This window comes from Paralichthys olivaceus, chromosome 11, assembly GCF_024713975.1.
Source record: "Paralichthys olivaceus isolate ysfri-2021 chromosome 11, ASM2471397v2, whole genome shotgun sequence".
Classification (NCBI taxonomy): Eukaryota; Metazoa; Chordata; class Actinopteri; order Pleuronectiformes; family Paralichthyidae; genus Paralichthys; species Paralichthys olivaceus.
This window is the reverse complement of record NC_091103.1, coordinates 19,851,656-19,873,586: the sequence shown is the minus strand read 5'-3', so window position 1 is coordinate 19,873,586 and position 21,931 is coordinate 19,851,656. Positions and strand designations below refer to the sequence as shown.

Genomic DNA, 21,931 nt, shown 5'->3' with positions numbered 1-21,931 from the left:
ACTGAATTATTTCAAGGTAAATTCAGGGGCCGCACCATTTGGAGGACCGAGTCTACACAGCCGTGGCAGGATGAATCCTCCATAAAAGGAGATGGTCTGGTCCGCTTGTTGCGTTACCAGCTTGTCCCGCCCCTTACAGCCATCACGTAGCAACAGAGCTACGGACGAAAAAGTTCTTCGGCTGATTAAAAAACGTTGAGAGGATGTTGTGTGTTCTGTTAGCTGTTCAACTGAGTACTTACATTTAAAAGTTAATTCTGATGTTTTTTGCCTCACCTGCTGCTACCATGAAAAACAGTTCCTCACATGAGCGCAATGACTCATGGGATATGGGCAGCTGTGGCTGAGAGGGGAGAGCGGTCATCCTATGACCAGAAGGTCAGCGGGTTGATCCCAGCCTTCCATATATGCCTGCCAAAGTGTCCTAGGGCAAGAAACTAATAGGAAAAATAGTGCTGCCCATAGATGCACTGTATGAACGGGTGAGGACGAGCGCTATATAAATACAGAGGTGGCATTTACAGGAGCCTTCACATTGGGGCACACTAGTCGCACCACTGTGATGCAATCGATCTATGAATGCAGCCTCTGAAGGATGTGGCCCCGAATTGAGACTTTGAAAAAAAAAGAAGACGTGCATCCTCCAATAGAAAAGCCTGAATCTGAAACACGCCCCTCCTCCTCCACCTCCTCTTCGGTGTGGCACTAATCGCTCCTCATACCGGAGCAGCCTTCAGAGAACCAGGCGGACGCACCGATGGCTCCTATTTCTTTTGACTTTCGCGTAATGTTGTTGTGTGTTTCTCGGTTTGTTTCGCACCTCCCAGCCCTTCACCATCCTCCAGGCCGAGGGTGGAGGTCCTGAGCGCTGAAGCCGGGGATCCGTGCCCGCCCGCCGGACTGGTGCAGGCGGTGCAGCGCGCTGAGAGAGAAAACCTCCATCCCTGCAGGACTGAGAGTCCTCTGGTGAGTTGACTTTTAACCTGGTTCCTGCAGCTAATTGTCATTATTTGAATCTGATGCATGGTGGGATTTAATATAAAATCACCAAAGAAGATCATCATCACTTTTATGATGTAAGATGAGAGAGATTGGAGAAACACCTGCAGCTGGATGTCGTCGCTTTCTGAACATGAGGCTACTTTTATCTTCTATTATTAAATGTAATGTATTATTACTTGTTCTGATCTGTTTCCCACACAGAGCTCGTTCACGACTCAGTCATACATAATTAAAGTTGTGGAATCTTTCACATTTTCACACACTGTGGCTCAGAGAGGAGGAAGAGGAGGCGTCACACTTTCCAACGATGAAGAGTCTGAGTCTGTCACAGGATTGATGCTCCTGAGTTTCACACTCAGGGACTGTACACAAATGATCAGTGAAGGCAAAGCGAGGCAGTTGTATTTATAAGGCACATTTCAGAGGAAGATTCAAGGAGCTGCACAGGATTATTAAAGAAAAACACACTGAGACAAAATGTAAAGAAAACTATTTAAAATCTCACAGCACAAGACAATTCAGCAAGCAAAATAAAAGAGTAGAATCAAATAAATCAAATAAATACATCAAATCTATAAATCTAAAAATAGATTGATATCGATACAAATAAAATAGATAGAACTGTATGAAATAATGAAACAACAACCTGGTTTAAAACATTTAAATGGACGGAGGATTCCTATGATCATCAGGCATTTGGTTCCAGTGATGCTGCTTCTCCATGTTTAGATTTGACCCCGGGCACCACGAGCAGACCCCTCCCCAGTGATCTCAGGGGTCTTGCAGGGTTATACTGGACTAACATGTTGTAGTTGGGAGCGGCTCCACTCTGAGATTGAAAAATTTTAAATTTTAGAATTGGTCCTGTGCTTCACTGGCAGCCAGCGAACAGGTTTAATAGCAGGGGGGGACGTGGGCAGTCTTTTTTAGATTTGGTTAAAACTTTTGCTTCTACTGGAGATAAAAGCATGAATCAGTTTTTCCCAGTCTGAATTTTTTCAGGTGATAAAATGCAGATTTTTGTGATTGTTAAAAGTTTGGTCAGAATCCTGCTCTTCTGTATGTAGCGAGGGAGGCTACTCTGACGTTTCTGAAGAGCAGAGGAGACGTTTAGTTTTGAAAACCTCAATTCATAACATAAGCGATACAAATAACAATATTCCTGACTGACACTAAATGTAACCTCTACCTTACGTTCTCCTTCACTTTCTTCTACATGATAACAAAAGAGTTAAATTAGCCTCTTAAAGTTGGTTTAATTCTTGATTCAATTTCTTTTGTTGTTTGCAATACATTTTGCAACGTTTTCTGTGTTAATAATGGTTAAACCAGTTTATTTGGAGAGGGAGTGCCAGCCTTTGCAAAGTTAAGGTAAAAATAAAACACAGTATTGATATTTCTCACCTGCTCTTCCACCTTCATTTTTGATCACGCTGATGGTTATTTTCTTAATTTATTGATTATTTTGTTCATAAAATGACAGAAAATAGTGAATAAGAAGCCAGGAGTGTCACGTGTTTGGCATTTTTGCTCAAACCATGAATCATTGATCAGTCGACTCAATCAATTCAGCTGTATCTTCAATAACGATCATCTCATTAACGATTAATCCGAACTAATATTTTATCTTTTGAGATCATTAAAGAGTTCAAAACACAAAGCTCTCTTGTCTCTTTGAAGGCAAAATCATTTTTCAACATTTCTGCTTGAAAAAGGGGCTGAAACTGTTCATCAGTCACGAAAAAAGAATTGCAGATTATTTTTGTGTTGAGTGACTAATCGATCAATCAACTTATCCTTTCTGGACTAATTTGATATTCGCTGCTTGTGGCACCCATTTTGAATAACGATATATGGGCCTCATTAGATTCTGATCAGTGCGTCATGTTTCATAAAGTGGATGCACTCAAGTTCTCCGTCTCTGTCTGCTGTGAAGGATACGACTATGCTTCTGCTTTTTTTGTGTAAAATCTCTGAAAGCTGAAAGACATATGATCACTGTCAGTTGCACTGTTTTCTCTGAACACACGTGCACTGACCTCCTCTACATGACATGTGGTCTTGTCTCAGCCCCTCATGTGTTTGCATGTGTCTGTGTGCAGCAGGGTGAGGTGCAACCCTGTCGACTGAGCGTTCACGCAGCCTCTGCTGTTGCAGGAAGGTGCCAAACCTTCATGAACCCTTGTTTCCTCGTGTGGAATTGGTCCCAGTCTCCCTTTTGACTCTGCAGTGGACATTACAGTGTTCTGTGTGTGTGTGAGGCTGCACTCGGTTGTGTTTGGATGAATTTCAGAAGCTTTATCATTGGTCCTGATGATTATCTAGACCGCAGGCTGCGGAGTCACTTTCAGAAATCGGTCGGACTGAATAAATGGATTTGCCTTTGATAGAGAGACGATGCTGCGAGGAGCGGCCCCCTCTCTTCATTCATCTCTTTCTGTGACGTGAGGGAGTGTCAGTCAGGAATTCAACGTTAATCATGGCCTGAAATGATCTGGTGTCGTCGAGGCATCGCTGTCAGGGCTGCCGCTCTAGTTTTTCCTGGAGGTGGGTCACGTTTCCAATTTGCGTTAGCAGAGGAGTAACCAGACCCCTGAGGAATCTTCCCACAGGGAGTCGAGGGAAACGTGTGTCTGCGTAGGAAGATTTGTTTGATGGGACCACCTGTTGACAGATCCTCCGTGTATGATGGAGGAGGGGGAAGTTTCTCTAACATCAAGGATGTAAGATGAAGGAAGAGGAAGAAGAAAAGAGAAATCTACCTTCTAAAAGTCTGGATGTGCAGTAGCTCTGTGGCTCAGTGCTTCAGACACGTCAACACCATGCACTGATCCTCCTCACATCAGATTAGATTGACACTGCGCTGCAGTATCTCCATATACAGTTGAGGTTTTCTGTGGCCTTGGCATAATTCTCCCTCCTCCACTCTGTGCAACCTCATTCCTGTCCAGCCTGGGGTATAAATAACCATGTGCATGGAGCAGGTCTCTGGGACATCAGCACTTTGGTCAGAGCCAGGGATTGTTTCATCATTTCTCTGTTGATGTGGCTGCTGCTGTCTCATACTGTTGGTCAGTTGGTTGCCACAGCAACAGATATTGTACAGCTGATGGTATATAAATGTATTTTTCTGTCTCCATGAACTGATGCATCGACTGCATCCTAGGAGAGCTGCAGTAACTATTCAAATAATCGATTTGTTGATCATTTAAAAAAAAGTATAAGCAACTCATTTGATGATCATTTAATCGTTGAAGTCATTTCTCCAGCAGCAATTCTAAACATTTATCAGTTAATCTCGCCACCTCCTGATGTGGGTCGGGGGTAAACACTCATTTCCCAGAGTCACAGTGTTTGTTGTCTCATCACCAGCGGCGACAGAGATGAGGAAGGCAGAATCAGTTGCACCGCAGCTCGATCACCAACGTGGCAACGGTTTCAGAGGTGAACCAGCAACCATGCAGGGGCCGGCCAGGGAGAGTGAACAGAGGGAGGAGAGTGTTATTTTAACCTTTTGAGCCTTTTCTTTCTTTCTGGAGAGAAGCAGACCATGCTGAGATGATCGATATGAGTTGAGGGTTTTTTCTTTTTACAGCACAATGGTGATGCTGGAGGAAGTATTAACGTTTGCAATGGACACTTATTATCTAGATTTTTAAGTCTTGTGGGGAAAACTACAAAAAAAAAAGTTGCTCCCAACATTTCTGTTTGACATGTCGGAGAAAGGCACTTTGATTTTAACCAAAATCTTTGTTTCGTTAGGCAAAAAATTTTTGAATGAAAAATACCCGGATCTGCCCCCTGATTCAGAGTCACACAAAAAATATAAGGGGTTCCTCTTCTGCAAGTTTCATGGGAATCTGTCCAGTAGTTTTTGTGTGATCCTACTAAATAACACACAACCACCTTGGTTGAGGTAACCAAGAAAGATTGGAAATATGCAGAATTGTGCAGCAGATTTCTGATTCCTATCAACGTTAAACAATATGTGACTGCTCAGATTTATCCTGCGACCCACTGCTCAGGTCCTCATCCCAAATTTTAGAATTTAATTTAAAGGTAGAAATGTGTCGGAGGCTCACAAATGGTTTGACTGTATTGTCCGTCATGCAGCTCTATTCAAATCCATGTCTTTCCACTCTCTCTCGCTTTTAATTCAAATTTAATTAATAAGAAGAATCTTTCTTGTGCTCTCTGCAGGTGTGTTTTTTATTTTTTTTTATTTCTGCAGACTGAATTCCACTTTAAAGCAGTTGACCCATGTGTCTTGTTAACCAGACTGTAGCTGAACATGAAAGAAAAAGACCTGCCGGCTAGACTGGTGCACGAGGTGTGGATGACGCACGACAAGTGCAGCAGCGTGTGAAGTAGCGCCTGGAGCTGTGGATTCTCCAATGATAACTTCAGTATTAGCATAGGAGGCTATTTCTATCATATACAGTGCAGCCAGTAGTGTAACTTGATATCGGCTGCTTTACGTCATGTGTCGGCCAACCTCACGTTCAGGTTACAGCTCGTAAATGCAAGTAAAGATCATTTGAATCCTCTGAGAATAATTCAATTTAATTTGGTGATTTATCAGCACACTCATATATAGTATCATACAGAATGTGATCGCTTCCCATGCTGACTTTGGTGCCATCCAAACCGACGTTAGAAGCAGCAATGGCCACAGAGACGAGAGATTTAATCTGTATGTGGGGGCCGTGGATGGATGAACATGAGATGAGGCGAGTGTTTTGCCTCCAGGAGGTCTGTGCTCACATTCAACCTGATGTAGAGACACAAACATTGGAGACAGAGCAGTTTCTCTATGTGAGAACACTTTGAGTCTGAGGATTCATGAAAAACCTTCTGTTGGATTTATTGTAAAGCGACGGCTGTGGATCAGTGGGTCGCAGCTTCCCAGCAGCCTTCTTTTTTTAAAGTTTCGTCGGTGCAAACTGTGTCTTGTCTGGGTTTTTATTAAACTTTAAAGACAGACTCAGCCTGAAGAAATCAACTGTCTCAGCAGTGACATGATATTGAAGGTGAAATCTGTTTGTGTTTTCCAGGAGCTGATCCATCTTCACTATTATGAGTCTGAGCTGCTGAAGATTTATCTTCTTTAATTCTCCATCCATCTTGAAGCCCACCTGATTCCTCGATGGGTTCCCGCAGCCAAGGCTTCTTCCACCACCACCACCACCATCGCAGCTCCATGGTGCCCACCGCAGTGCCGAGGCTGCTGCCTGAGAACGGCAGCCTTCTGGGGGGCATCGCGCAAATCACCCCCAACCTCTTCCTCAGCAGAGGGAACGTGGCGTCCAACCGCAGCCTGCTGCTCTCAAAAGGCATCACCTGTGTGGTCAACGCCACCATCGAGCTCCCAAACTTCAACTGGCCTCACATGGAGTATGTTAAGGTCCCACTGGCGGATATGCCCCACTCCCCCATCTCCTTGTATTTCGACAGTGTGGCCGATAAGATCCACAGCGTGGGACGTAAGCGAGGCGCGGTGCTGGTGCATTGTGCGGCGGGGGTGAGCCGCTCAGCCTCTCTGTGCCTGGCATACCTCATGAAGTATCACCGCGTGTCTCTGGCAGAGGCCCACGCCTGGGTCAAAGCCCGCCGCCCCGTCATCAGGCCCAACGGAGGCTTCTGGCGCCAGCTCATCGAGTACGAGAGGAAGCTGTTTGGTAGAAACTCTGTTAAGATGGTGCAGACGCCCTACGGGGTCATACCTGACGTGTATGAGAGGGACCGCAGGAGCCTGGCTCCGTACTGGGGCCTGTGAGAGAAGCTGCATCCCCAGAGAGAGCTCGCCTGGACTGTAGGTTTGACGCCTGTTCTGCAGGTGAAGTGAGACACGTGAGTTTAGATCTGTGTGAAGCTTATTTAATGAATTATTGGTGCACTCGGACAGAGGGAGTATAACCGAACGCTGGTTGTTGATGCTGCTGCTGTTCATCCAATCAGTCGCCTCCATTTAGTCTTTGAGTGGGTCCAAGGCCACTTCCAGCCCAGCCCCCCCCACGGACCAAAGGATTGTTGGGACTGTGGTTATCATCAGACACCAAAACAAGATGAAACACTCAGCTAGTTTATCTAATCCTGGTCTGTGTTTCCAGGTCCAGGGGAGGACGTCAGCTGTGCTCCAGACTCTGCAGCTCTGACTGTGACTCCTTTTCCTGACGTGGTGTCATGTGGTGGTTTTGTGCCAGTTTAATCTTTGGTGTAAGAGCACCGACGTGTTCTGAATTTATGGTAGCATTAAGATAAGTGTAAAAAACAAGTACGTAGACAAAGTGTTTAATTGGAATGTACTGATAGTGAGGTAGAATGGTTTACGATGCACTTTAATGAAAGATTTAAAGATGCTATAATATTGACCTTTCTTAAGGGTAAAATGTTAAAGATGTTTAAAGTCAAGGTTTAGGGAAAGCTCCTGTGTACCACAGGGTCGACTGCTCCTTCCTCTGACCACACTATGTTATTGTAGTGCTATTTGATGCTGTATTTAAAAAATAATGAATCTGCTGCCTCAAGGGAACTGGCAGGTCTATGATAGATAGACGCTTGGGAGAGTGTTGTCCAACCCACTGTTTTTGCCTCGTGTCAATAGGTTCCTGAAAGATCTTTAGTGGTTCAGCGCTTTTCTGAAGAGACGTGTCACACAGTGTGAAAATCCTACTTCTGCTGTCGTGTGGTGGTGGAAATGTTCACTTTGCTGCACGTCAGTCTGAGCTCTGAAAGTACTGCACAGATGTTGTGTTCAACTGCAGCAGAGTGGATATTTTCAACACACAGAGATCGATGAACCACTGCTTTTCTGCCATAATAGATTAAGTGTGATATTACAAGTTAAATATAAAAGAATAAAAGTGCAGGGGTAATTTATTGTGGAAGGAGAAAATGTTTTTTTCCCAGTAATCTGTAATCTGATATTTCAAATTGTATAATGCCCCAAGATGATGATATTAAAATTATTTAAAAAGATCTTGTGTCATAATTTGTGCTGAAATTTCAGAATTGTAATGTTTAATTACCTGAAAGTCGACAGCATTGTAACATAATTTATTTTAACTATACCTGGAGATGTCTCTGATGTTTTCTTATGAACAGGCTGCAGCATTTCCTCCAATCTGAAGAAACATCTCCCCCTGAGATGCCTTCAGATGTCACAGAGCCGCTCTGTCATTCATTTTCATTTGCTGTGGCTACAGAACAGCAGGCAGATATTGATGAGCACCATTTGTCTTGTGCCCACACTTCTGAGGGACCCGCGGAGTGGTCTCCACGACCAATCCCATTACCCACAGAGACGATGACAGACCAACCACTGCGGGGACGTACAAGTGATGGGCACAAATTATACACTGCACACACAATTTTCTCGCAGTAAAGCAAATTAAATTGGAATATGTTCTTCTTCTGCTCCTTCTCCTCCTCCTCACTCTGTTCATATGAGCAGAAATGTTTTCCAGGGCAGAGTCAAACGCTAAAGGTAAACACATCCTTCACCAGCAGCAGGATATTACCATGTATCATTAAAGCAGAGCCATTTGCATCTCCCTGAGCATCGGAGCGGGCCAGGCTCCAGCGGTGCGGGCCACACAGAACCAACGGCGCTGATGAAGTTTCAGGAGGCGACGTTCAGATGACAGCTCAACACAGCAGGCGTCCGACACTGGTGAGCTGCAGCAAACTGCTGTGTGTGATTTTCACCTCCATTCATAATGAATGTTTTGTTGATAAAATGTCAGAAATGATCAAAAAATGTCAACGTCCATGAGCCCACGTTGGAATCTCCAGACACCCGACAAAACCCAACGAGAAGCTACTCAATTTAAAATCATGCAAAACAATTCAGCATCAGATCCTCACGTTTGAGATCCTGAAATAATATTTAATACAAATATTAACATGACTATATTAACTTGAACTATCGCACCTGCACAACTACTTTTCTCTTCTTTGCATGCAGCATTATTTATTGTGAGCATGTTAATATTAGCAGTGATCTCAACGCACCCCTGTACCTAAGTGCTGCCCATTGGCTGTAAAAGATGGACGACTTGTCTTCTCCCTAAAAGTGAAGCCAAAGTATGTCAATCAGCCCCTGGTGGCCGACTGCAGTATGGGTCATAAGTCCCGCCTCCTCCATGTTAGTGGTTGGGACGTGAACCAAACTAAAAAGTCAAAGCACATATTGAATAATTTTTTGTCATTGTAGGTCTTTTTTTTCACACAAATTACACATTCATGGCTAATTCAGATTTTTTTTTAACTAAAAATTTTACATTTGATTCGATTTTTGTGACTAAAATTTCTAATTGCTTAAATATCTCTTCCTCCTCCTATAATTAGAGTAAATAAACCAATAATCTCTGATTTTTTTGAGTACTACTATTACTATTATTACTACTACTACTACTACTGCAAATAATAATAATAATAATAATAGTAATAATAATCTGGTTTGGGTTGTTCTCAAGGGCATTTTTCGCCTATGACCATAATATCTATAAAATCCTTTCTGAATGTAATATCAGTTGTTGCTTGTCTGTGCAGATTTAACTTCAACCAAACAAAGCAAATATGAACAAGTGCTGCAGGTTGCAATGAATCACTGAGTCATGATCTCTCTCCTGCTTCAAATTATGCAGCTTTGAATTATTCACCATAATCAGCAGGAGCTGCAGCAGCACTCTCGTATCAATAGTTGAAGATCATGTGTTTCCATTTTAACTAGAAAGCTGGTTATTTATAAACATGTGCTGCTTTGACTGCTGCTGCATATTGGAGCTTGTTATAGTTGTAATGTGACAGCCCACTGCAACACACTTTATGCTGCAAATGTTGGATGTAATTCAAAGTATTTTTTTTATAAAGTCTCCAAACAGTTACAAGGGAACAGCTACACAGAGAAAGCTGCCTGTACGACTGCCAACAGCACGTTAACAATAGTCCCAGAGGAGTTTTTAAAAGCTGTCAGTGCCTCATGTACATGGAATAAAAAAGTAGAACTGAAGCAGGAGCATAATAAAAGCTGACAGTGGTGGGAAGTATATCAAATTCTTTGGTTGAATACAGAGGTACATGTACTTTATTTGAATATTTGCATAATTTCTTCTCCGCTACGTTTCAGTGTAAGAAAAAAAGGGTTAAAATAAATTTAAAAAATCAAAAAATCAATTAAAAAAAATATTTCTCGTGCAGGGACATACTGTAACTTATTTTGTATTGTTTCAATATACTGATTTTTTTAATGTTTAAAAACCGGTTCAACTACAACTAAACTGAAATCATCAGTAACTAGAATGACACAAGAGTTCATATCTCCGCCATGGCTAAGGTTTTATGAAACCACATTTAAATTCACTTGATCCAGATTTTTGAATGGACCTGCACCACACACTCATAAATATTGGTCCCCAGATCCATGAATTGTTCTTTGAGAATCAACGAAAATGTTGAAAAATATTCCTGGATCCACCCCCTGATTCAGATCTGCACCAAAGCTTCTTCCTTGCCCCACCCCTCCCCAAAAGTTCATGGGAATTGATTCAGTTCTTTTTGGGTAACCCCGCTAACAAACACACCTCTTGACAGAGGTAATAATAATAAGCGAGTACACTGTGTACATCATTGGGAAAAGAGAAAATCTGCATAATGATATTTTGTCTTTTGATGCTTTCAGCACAACAACAAGATTTGAATGTAGGATTTGTACATTGCTCCAGTGTTGCTAAGGTAAATGATCTGCGTTCCTCTTGCACCATTGAAAACACACACAAGTACTTCTTTTCAGTATCAGATATTCTATTATTCTATGACATTGTTGTTTTATAAATCAATGAATCATTCCATCTGTTATATATCATACAAGAGTGAGAAATCTCCTTAACAATTTCCCAGAGACCAAGATAATGTCTTCAAAAGTCCTGTTCTGTCCAACCAACATTTCAGGATTTAGAGATTTTAAATTCAGTTGAACTTAACATCAGAGGCAGCTCTTTTAAATCAATAATGTGATGGACCATGGCCATGAAATACCAAAGAGCAGCGGTCAATACAGCCCAGTATCACTGTAATCTCACTTCTGTCCCCGAGCCATCGTTTCAGCATCACAGGCGTGAAGATGACAGGCACAGGGAGGTGAGAGGCTGTCTGCAATTCAAATTACATCAGCTCACTAACTGATTTCAGCATTTGTAATTTTCTGTAATCCTGGTGTTCAGCGTGAAAGGAGAGGAATTCATTTTCTGCAGGAAATGAATTAGGGAACGGCGAGAGATAAAATGGATGTTGGAGAACACACCTGAACACAAGTGAGAGCGATAATGAGACTGGTTTCACGGAGCCCCCAGACGTCTCATTTCATTGGCCGAGCTCAGCCGCCCAGCGGGCTTGTCGAAGGAAGAATTTATTCCATTTTGTTCCAAAGTGATGGAGATGAGGCCTCTCCTGGCCGCAGAGAAAGTACATTATTGAGTAAAACTATCGAGCGTAAATGTGCAGAAACATTCATGAATTTGGAGGAAGAAGCTTCCTGGGAGAGGAAGGAGGATGAAAAGTAAATGAAATGGCCGTGAAAATTCAAAGCGGTTGTTGGTAACCAGAAAAACATTTTCACAACCCAAGAAGAAGACTGCAGCCAGAGGGGTCAGGGAGTCTAACAACGGCAGGTACAAATTAGGGAACAAAATTAGCCTGGCTCCTACCTAGCTCCTTAATTATATATTTTTTTATTAATTTAATCTATTCAAAAACCCAAAGTGTAAAAGTTAATACTAAGCTTTCAAGAAAGAAGGTTACTTGAATATAGTTTTTCTTTATGTTTCTTAAAGGAAACCCAAGAGAAAGATCAAAACATCAGTGTACTCAAACATATAATCATTTCAGATTAATATATAACTGGATTAAAACTATGCATATTAACATGAATATTTAATCATTACTTTAATACTTCAGCTTGTAAATGTGGGGCTGTTTATATGCTGCTGAGTAACATCTGAGAATTTGTTAGTTGATTATATTCTGTTAATTAATAATCTTAATTTGCAGAATAACTTTAGCTGTCAGATAAAAGTGGGGGAGCAGACGAATAACACTGGAAAAAAATTGAATCACTCAAGTTAAAGTTCCTTAAAATGTTTGTATTTGCTTTGTTTACTTTTACGGCGAATGAGTCATTAGTAACATCTGCAGTTATGCACGCCTTATATTATACATATTTTTATTTATTTATAGTTTTGTAATTCTGGAACATTCAACATTTAAAGAAATGCAATAAACAACTTGTAACACCCTTCACCTACAGACTGTTCGGAAAGATGGATGATGTATGACAGCTCCCAAAACAGCTTGATTGCCCCCTGGTGGCTGGCTGCAATATAGGTAATATACCTCGCCTCCTCCATGTTAGCAGATGGGTCAAATAACAAATTGTAATTTAAGGTAGTTTTTATTTCACAGATGTTTGTTCACATGTTCATGTTCCTGGTAAGTTTTTTAATTAATAATTTGATGCTGTAAAAACATGTTGACACTTAATGATTGAGAGATGATGATGTGCACAAATTCATGTGATGTTTGTTTTGAAGCTTTTGACCCATTCTCTCTGACCAACATAATAATCTGTGACACTTTAAACCATATGCATACTGATTGATTCACATCACATTCACATTACAGCTGGTCATCACTGCACTGCTACAGCATGAAACTGTAACATACAAAAAGTGCTGCTGCAATTTTAGTTCAGAATCACGGTCAACTTTTTTTCCAGACTTTCAGGTTGGTTTTGCACACGACAATAAGACAGAAAAAAATGAGCCATTAACATAGTTCCCTTCAAGTCCCGGAATCACAATTACCTATAAAATACAATTTAAATACCCCGTCCAACAGTGCAAAAGACATTCAAAGCAGTTAATTCAACACACAGATCATAAAAAGGTAGACGTCTGCCTTCCAGCACAGCAGAGATGGTTTGAATGCAGAAGAATTTCAAGAAGATATTAAAACCACAACAGCTACAGAGTTTCATCACAACAGACCCAACGAATGTAATTCAAGCATGATAATCGGATCATCGTCCAGCAGCTCTGGTTCCAAGGGAATAAAGGGAGTCATGAATACAATTCCTCTCAAACAGAAGCAAAGTAACAAGTGACATTAAAAACCAAAGATGTTTACAGACGTCCTCTGCCAGTGTTTCTCATCATATTGCACACCTAATAAATACCATTATTTATTCTGCTGCAGTGAAAATCATCTGATAGAGCATCATTACTTACATCACCTTCAGTTTTACAGTTTACCTACATGTTTATAGTGATTTGATGCGAGGGCAAAGGAGTAACAATAACACCATGGATGGTAAATATTTAGAAAGAGGACGTGAACGCAGCTTAAGTTCACTTAAGTGTGACAAAAAGCAGGTTTCAGAATGTAAAACAATAAATACAGAGAGAGCCAGTGACTTTAAATGTCCTCCTTTTGCTTTCTGCCCAAGGTGAGCACCCCCCCTCTCCACCTATCTGATGGTGATTAGCCCGTGTCTTGTTACCATGGCAGCCACAGCTAAAGCTCAGAGCAGGTCAGGCAGGATGAGGCCCGGGGGTTTGGGCTCCACACAGTTAATCCAGAAATTGGCACAGCTGGCGTGGTACTGGTGGCCCCCGTACAGCAGCCTGAAGTTGTCCGTCTCAGAGTTGAACGCCTGTCAGAGTGAAAGGGTGAAAGGGTGAAATATGAGAAACCCGAATCACAAAGGTGAGAAATCCATCTGTGCACACAGGAGGAAGATACATGTCCACACTCTACTGCAGCACCAGTCTGCTCCACAAAGCCACAACACAGGAACTACAAGTTTGAAAATAGTTTAAAAACAGTTCTTGACATTTTACCTCAACATTTAAAAAAGAAAATCATATCCCATACAAGTAATCTGAAAAAATAAAACTAAGATGGTGTTAAAATTAAACTGCAGTGACTGCTATGTGACTACTTACTGCTACTGAAGAGTAACTTTAACTTTCCACAGCATCTAATCATATGGATAGACAATGGTCCTGCTAAATGCTAAAAAAACATCTGTGTAGCCTCTGATTGGCAAAATCAAAAAGGGGTTCAAACTTCATTTGAATTCACATTTATTGAATGTATTTAATCAACAATATTAAGCAAGGACACTGAAGTAGAAACGAGATCAAACACTGTGTCTATTCTGCCTTTGAGATAAGCAGAGTTGAAATGAAAAAAGTTAGTGATAATGATTAATAAAGAGTCCTAACAGTGCATAGAAAAAAGATCTAGCACAGTTTATTTCTCATACAACGTTTGTCTCTTCAGTGCTCACTCTGCTCTGCTGTTATATTTCATTTCATCACTGCTTACTTCCAAGAATCACTACAAGCAAACTTACAACCATCAGCCTCCTAAAACTTTAAATAAGGTCACAAATGTTGATGCAGAGCATGAATCACATCTTTCCTGAGAGCAGCACAGCGGTGCCACAGCTCAGCCTCTATGTTCGTGACCCTGCAGCACATTCCAGCCAAGTTATGCATGAGAAAAGCCACCTCTGGTAAAAGAGGATTTAGATTTGCAGGGTCTTGCAATGCCTACTAGGAAAGACTCAAAAGTTTTACTTCCTACTTTGTTAAAATGGCCTGCATGGAAATGTTTGTAAGCCAGTGAGCAAAGAATATAAACTGCACCTATATAACAAAACATATAGATGGAATGAAAGGTGTACATTTCTTTAGAACTGATGCAAGGGCCACATTCTGTGAGCATATCACGGATCATGTCTACATTTAAATAAGTGTTTAGAATCTGAATAAATAAATCTACAGACTTTCAGAAAACCTGAATACAAACACAGCAAGCACTGTTTTCTGACTTTACTGTCTGAATTCAAAGCAGCAGGTTCCTTGGTGCTGTGACACATTTTGCTACTGAAGAGACCTGTGGAGACAAGATGGCCTCCTCTGTGTTTCTGTGATTGTGGCAAAATAAATAAATGTTCACCACATGACACTGAAAGAGACACGAGGAGCTAAGACCTGGAACGGACTCAAATACAAGTTTGGCTGCATCTGCTCGTGTAGCGTTTCATCATAAAAAATCGTATTAACTGAAATGAACGAGCAAGGTGATGAGACAACAGCTGAACAATTCTCAAAAACGTTTGTTGCTGTAAATTATGTTTTCACTGACAATTTACAAATGAATTCGAAACACGGAGCTCTGACTGTCACTTTGCGAGCCTGAGTGTTCACTGGGCCCAGCTGTAGCATGGTGTGTGCAATCAGGAGATGCTAATGTGTGCGACGTGCAGTTTGAGAGTTTGCATCCCTGGTGAAATACTGGAGCTGGAGCCAGAGAGAGAGGAATGAGTCATGTGCAGTGAATCAGAGCCTCCCACACAGGAGGAGAGGGGACACATGCAGGAAGCAACAGCTCCATAGAAAACAACCACAACACACCGTGAAGCCAAATATGTCTCTTACACCTGCCCGCTGGATGAAGGACTTTCTCACGCTGAACTCAACACATTTCCACATTTCTGCTTCTTCTCACGTACTCCTGTCAGAGATCTTTTGTGTTCTGGCCTACTTCTTTCCACAAACCTGCTCTTGGGACTGCCAACGCTGAAATTGTTAGAGGGTGGTCACACAATGACGCACTGTGATACCTCCTGTTTTCCCTGCAGAGCCTTTCCTTCTCAAACTCTCCAACTTCTCTCAGACTTCACCTGCATGACACTGCTTGATTTAAAGTGGCGCTGTTCATAATTAAACCTCTGAAACAAGAACGTGGGTATTCACACTCTCCAACCTGGACCTGGTGAGATAAATGAGCTGGTGCTGATTCACCTGACATTTGCAGCTGCATGTAAACGCTGCAGTCACACTGAGACACCACCTGATTGGATATTCAAATCTGCTTTGAATCTACACTCTGTTTCTCTATATTATCTGATATTTTCATGGGAATTAAAAATAAAAAAGGCATAATTACCCTTGACCTGCTGTCATTGATTTTAGTCAATGCCTGTAAGCATAAGGAGTCAACATGTTGAGGCATATTCATGCAGTGACCAGAGCAAAGACATGTGTGCACAGAATGACAAACACAAGCAAAGCAAACATCTAGATAAACTGTTTCAGAAGGACAGAGCTCCCGCTCACCAGAATGTCTGAGGGTGAAAACATCAAAGAATCAGAGTTATTAGTCAGGGTTCGCGCACGTTTTCTGAGGCCATTGATCTGAAATATTGATTGAAAATTTGAGTCTGTGAAGGTACGTTCATAGCATCAGACTATCAGAGCTTGGTTAATGTTGTTAATAGACATATCTGGGCCGTAGGTGGAAGTAAACAAGCTGCCGTTACTGCGATGGCACTAGTAAACCCACAAATAACAGTGATGTGTGTGAAGAATTGGACTGTTTTATTATTTATCTTGTCAAAGTCATCATTATAACCTTCATTTTTTTTCTAGTTTTAACAGATGGGCTGTTCTGTTGAATGGATAAATCACTAAATCTAGATTATTATTAAATTTTTATCTGTATTCTGATGCAACTCGACTACAAAGACACAACCAGAAGCCAGTGTGATCCGTTTGTTTACTGGACCAAAAGTATAATGTTTCTGATTTAGAACCAGTGGAGATTTTAAACCGTTTTCTGACATTTGTAGTTAATTATATTAATACAAATATATGAAATATTTTTAGTCTAAAATGGCAGTAATGGGTAGTTTCGGCAATATTCTTATTTTAATAAAATTACTGATGTGATTATGAAGCAAGAAATGATTATGTTTAATGATTTAAATCAGAAGCTTCAATTTAGCTCCTGCTGGTTTTAATGAGCCAACTTGGGCTGTGAAATGGACAGACACATTTCTTCAGAATTCATTTCTCACCAAACCTGTGTTATGATCAGTTCCAGACAGTTTGGAGACTCAGTAAACGCCACGTTAACACAGACCAGCTTTAACTGCCAAGACGAGGAATCTAATGACTATGATTAACCATAAACATCTCTGCTTTCACTGTCAGCGAAAACATTTTCTGTTCAGCTCTCCACTGTAATAAGGACAGAAATGCAGAATCACAACACATGGATTTGTTCCTAGTTAAAAGTCAGTACAGGGCAAATAGCAAGGAAATCTACAATGATTTGTGATGAGTTATTCGGGGAAATGCACTTTATCAATTCCCAGACTATTCAGACCTGGTTTTCTCCATGTTATTCTTCTGTTAAACGTGTGAGAACCCTGCTAACCTGCCACATAAAAGCATGCTGTGACAGAGATGGGCTAACTGACAACAGATTTATGAAGCTAAATGTTGTCGAGTCGTGAACATTCACAGATTAAACTGTCAAAGTTTGGATTGAAACTCGAATCAGCTCCACGATCCAAACTGCACAGACTCAATAATCATTCTAAATCCTTGAGGCGCTTCAGTAACCTGCATTAATATAAATAGCCAGAAATGCTAAATTATTCAACTTAAAATCCTTTCAAGTGCTTCTCCCTATAATTGCTCAAATTAGCATTAATCATTTAGCTGAGGAGCAGGAGCATCATTAGCTGAGGATAAAACTTTAAAACTGCTGCTGTGATCAGATTAAGCTGCTGCCAGTCGCCCATCCCTGACTCCAGCCGACCCAAAATGACTGTTCCAACAGGACCATGGTGAGACTGAGATTTTCAGCCCTGACAAAATCGTACAATATGATTTTTTGGCTTAATTTGTATCAATAAATAATGTCTTTAGATAGGTTCACTTTAAAAATGTAAATTCACACCATGAATTGAACAGGAGCCACTAATCCGTCAAACGTTTTTCACATTTCTTTAAAGCCACTGGCACATCAACATCTCCACCCTTCTGTACTTCTGGTTGAAAAACAAATCAGTGCCTCTTCACTAAAGGACAATACAACAATCAGCGCCGTCTGCTGAAGCCAACGCTGTTTTTTCACTTCATTATACTCTGAGGGGTTGCTATTCTCCACTTGGCTTTTATGCATTCTTACCAGTGAGGCTCTGCCAAAAATGTAATTAAAAGATGGGTTATTAATCTCATGCTAGTGGCACAGAGACAAAATAAAACTGCATTAATTTCAGCCTGCCTGTATGCACGCAAGAGTGTGAGGTATGAGTGAGAGTGTGTTTGTGTGCTCAGGTCTATTATCAGCTGCACACCCTGCTTATGACTAATGCGTAAGCCACATCTGCTCGCAGCCTAGATGCCTCTCAGTCAGTCATATCTTGCCCGCACCAACCATCTGGCTCTGGAGGAGCAGCAGAGGGAACACAAGAAACAATCAGCGCCACCACCCTGCCCTCGAAACCACAGGGTGTGTGAATACTATTAATGCCCGCGTCGATGAGAATCACAGCCACCGTCGGTGAGGAGTCAGACAGAGTGATTCTGCACATAGTGCCCCAATCAGAGTAAATAAGTGAGCAGAAACACTGAGGGTTGTTAGCTGAAAGTTAGAGAGAGGGGCAGCAACCTCGAGATGGAGGCGACAGAACTGAAAATGAAACCCTTCCAAGACAAAGTGTTGACCTTTGTGGTCTTGAAGAACCAATCCCAGAGTGTAAAATCCCACCCTGAGGTGCCAAAGTGACAACGCTGGTCTCTCACTTATTTCAAGAGCGCACAATCCTTATCCTTGGAAACTTTCTGTTAATCTGTCTGTATAAAAGCCGGGAGACAATGACCTACATTGACAGTTTGCTAAACCCCACCCTCTGTGATTAGCCAATAATAGCTCTGCAACTGTAACTAGACACAAGGCACCTGTCTCGTCTATCCAAGTCAGTTGGCTGTGTCGTATTTCTTTGAGTTGAGTCTAACATGAGCAGCTCTGTTCTTCTCTTTGTTCGATTTGATGGAAGTTTTAAACACCAGCCACTATAAAGACTTACAAGGTCTAAACAGGAAGTATTCTTGTTTGTTGTGTTACAAGTCTTCGACATGGATCATTGTGGTGAGGATGCTTACTTTTTTACCGAACGTTTTAAAAACATCTAGTACAAATAAACTGGAATCATTGACACATAAAACATGTTTAAAAGCTTCACCACAGACAAGATTTTCAAATCAAATCTGCCCTGATTCTAAACTATCCTGTGTTTGAGTTGTGGCAGAATGAAACCGCCTGACTGACTGTCAATAACTAGTGTTGGTGGGGTTTAGTGAACATGGTCTGTATAAGTGTGACTTTGGTTAATACTTCTAACTGTGTGTTTCCAGGCACATAACTGTTGTTTGACTGTAAGGGATGTCACTTTGGCCCCCCGCTGGGCTTATTGGTAAGAGAATAGGACCCCCAGGCCCCCAGTGGGACAGAGTGGGATGAGATTAGGGTGACTGTCTCATACTCGTTTGAACAGACGTCCAATAGAGCTTTCTTCTTTATTCTGCAAAATGTTCCAAAGTCAAAGAAAAGTCAGTCGTTATTTGCTGAGGATGAGAAGAACATTTAAGTTAACAGTTAATTTGCTTGTTTGTGTGTGTGTGTGTGTTTGCAAACCTTGCTGCGTGCATCAACGTTGAGCAGACACACTCCACAAGCCAACTCCTTGGCATTCTTGATGCCGTGCCTCAGAATACAGGAGGAGAAATCTAGGGAGCTTTCATGAGGCTACACACACACACACACACACACACACACACACAAACAAACACACACACACACAAACAAACAAACAAACAAACAAACAAACAAACAAACGCAACACTGAATTAATTAACACTCAATTATGTTATTGGCAGCCATTCTATTGTGAATTGACCTTCAATGCTCTATTATCATGTGTTCTTGTGTAACCTGCACTCGAGCATGTAAACAAGTCTGGGTGGTGGTAGAACACAGTGAAAGCAGCTGTATACATACAAAACAGTTTTCTGAGCTGTGTAACTGTCTTGCTATCTGGCAGGTTTATAATGTGTCTTACAGCGAGCTTGGCCAGCGACATGAAGCCCATGAGGTTGTTCCATACACGGCTGATGTCCTTCAGCAACTGTTGCAGTTTCTCGGAGCTCACTGCCGTCGCTTTGATGCCCAGCTCCACACGCCTGGTGACGCGGTACACTTCCACCACACCTGAGAGAGAAAAAAATAACAAAAGCACAAAAATGATAAATATAATGTGTATTTGCTCTTTTGTGCTACATTTTCTGTGTTCAGCTGCAGTGACACGTTGGTCGCTCATAGCTCGTTAAAGGCAGAGAAACACAGTAATGAGAAGGACCTTGTCAGACCAGGCAGAAATAAGCCATCACATCATAGCTTGTTCTAAACTAGTCCTTGTTTCCTCTGTCCTTTACAGGGTCAAGGCCACTCACAGAGTTATTTAACAGCCTCTTGCTCACAATATAAAGCTAGCACAGCTTATATAGCGGTATAATGGTGGTGTGGTGTGTGTTTCCTCACCCAGCAGGTACTCCATTCCCTGAGCAGACTGGATGACCTCGGTGCAGACAGAGGAGCTGCTGATGCTGTTCAGGGTGTTGTTAGCTTTGGTGATGACCTTAGTGGAGGAAGACAGAGACCAGAGTAAGTGCTTATACACAATTTCAGCTCTTCACGATCGACATTATCTTAAAGCAGTTGACCAGTCACACTTACAACCTCAGCGTAGAAGTGTCCTGCTAGATAGATGAATATTGTCTTTAAAAAAAACGTTGGTTCACCGTTGCATTTACTGTGCGAATATTTATTGAAGACATATTCTGCTGATATTCAGGTTTATGATTTCAAATGGTTTACATGCTCTAATGATCAGAAAACATAACTTTCCTCATAATGTCCATTGCTGTAGCTCCTTTTTTCAGCCTGTCTAAAACACTAACACTAAGCTCCTGTCTCTGTCAGCCCCCCACGAAAGGTGGTCTGGTCTGATTGGCCAGCTTGCCCACTCTGTTATGATTGGTCAACAGTTACACTTCCAGTGGTAAATAAAAAAATTGGTCTTAAAAAAATGATTGTCCTTCACAATCAGGTTGAAAAGCCTTTCAGTGGCTTTTTGTTTCCTTAATTATTCTACTGCATTTGAAAAGTCCCCCTCACAATACGGTCCCACCACAGGACGAGTTCAGACACAATACACATACAAACCTCCAGAGCACTTTCCAGACACCTCTGCCACTCGTATGCGTAGCGCTCGCTCTCCTGCAGCAACACAGAACAAAATTATCTCAAATGAACACAAAGACAAAACAGTGGAACATTTTCCTGAGTATAGAGCTGAAGTCTGGCAGTTACTAGGCAGCAGATAACATGTGGTGCGGTTATCAACGCGCCCTCCTCACCTCCACTTCCCCAGTCAGGTCCTTGTACTTGTCCCTGATGACGGGCAGGGCGGGCTTCTCGCTCAGGGTGTTAGATCGGTCTCTGAAGTGCTGCTCCGGAGCTGGAGACGGCGGCGAACGGCCAATCTCCTTCTCACCCAAACTGTGACTGCGTTTGTGGGAGCCTGAGGCAAAGACAGGAGAGAAGAGAGAGATAATGCTAGAGAGGACCACAAACACATATACAAAAAAATGTCCCTAACCCTAACCCAATTTAGTAACCCATGGCGATGATTAATTTTGAGATATGCACCGGTTTGTTTGCAATCATTAATTCCTTACAAAAAAAGAAGCGCAAATATGCAGGTATGAATTATTCATAGGGACTCACACATTGACAAATTCAAGCAGGGTACCTCAACAAACACGGCTACAAACATATGCTAAACTCACTATTCCAGTGGGGCTGCCAGTGAGAGTGTGTGTGTGTTTGAGACATGCATCATCCTCCCCATACAACCCCAAAGCCCCACATGATCAGATCACTGTTCCAGTTGCTGAAGAGGAGTAAGTAAAGTCCTCTACTTTCCACACATTAAATCCAGCATATGAAG

The 21,931-nt window shown here is 41.7% G+C and overlaps 2 protein-coding genes across 13 annotated transcripts in view; one reads left to right on the top strand and one right to left on the bottom strand.

The window, feature by feature from the left end:
* The first annotated feature begins 422 nt into the window (after window positions 1-422).
* dusp14 (dual specificity phosphatase 14) lies at window positions 423-7,263 on the top strand. The gene is made up of 2 exons (XM_020088023.2): window positions 423-966; window positions 6,057-7,263. The coding sequence occupies exon 2, from the start codon at window positions 6,149-6,151 to the stop codon at window positions 6,776-6,778; it is 630 nt and encodes a 209-aa protein (XP_019943582.1). The 5' UTR covers window positions 423-966; window positions 6,057-6,148; the 3' UTR covers window positions 6,779-7,263.
* Window positions 7,264-12,433: 5,170 nt separating this feature from the next.
* The window catches only part of synrg (synergin, gamma), a 32,539-nt gene continuing 23,041 nt past the window's right edge, over window positions 12,434-21,931 (bottom strand). For 6 of the 12 annotated variants that reach the window (XM_069533907.1, XM_069533908.1, XM_069533912.1 and 3 more), the window contains 8 exons: window positions 21,339-21,502; window positions 21,145-21,198; window positions 20,461-20,557; window positions 19,982-20,130; window positions 19,558-19,668; window positions 19,406-19,444; window positions 16,018-16,050; window positions 12,434-13,711 (listed from right to left, as the gene is read on the bottom strand). In XM_069533907.1, coding sequence (XP_069390008.1) covers window positions 13,580-13,711; window positions 16,018-16,050; window positions 19,406-19,444; window positions 19,558-19,668; window positions 19,982-20,130; window positions 20,461-20,557; window positions 21,145-21,198; window positions 21,339-21,502 — 779 coding nt within the window. In that variant the 3' untranslated portion in view covers window positions 12,434-13,579. The remainder of the gene's footprint in view (window positions 13,712-16,017; window positions 16,051-19,405; window positions 19,445-19,557; window positions 19,669-19,981; window positions 20,131-20,460; window positions 20,558-21,144; window positions 21,199-21,338; window positions 21,503-21,931) is intronic. The other 6 variants (XM_069533911.1, XM_069533915.1, XM_069533918.1 and 3 more) reach the window with 2 other exon arrangements.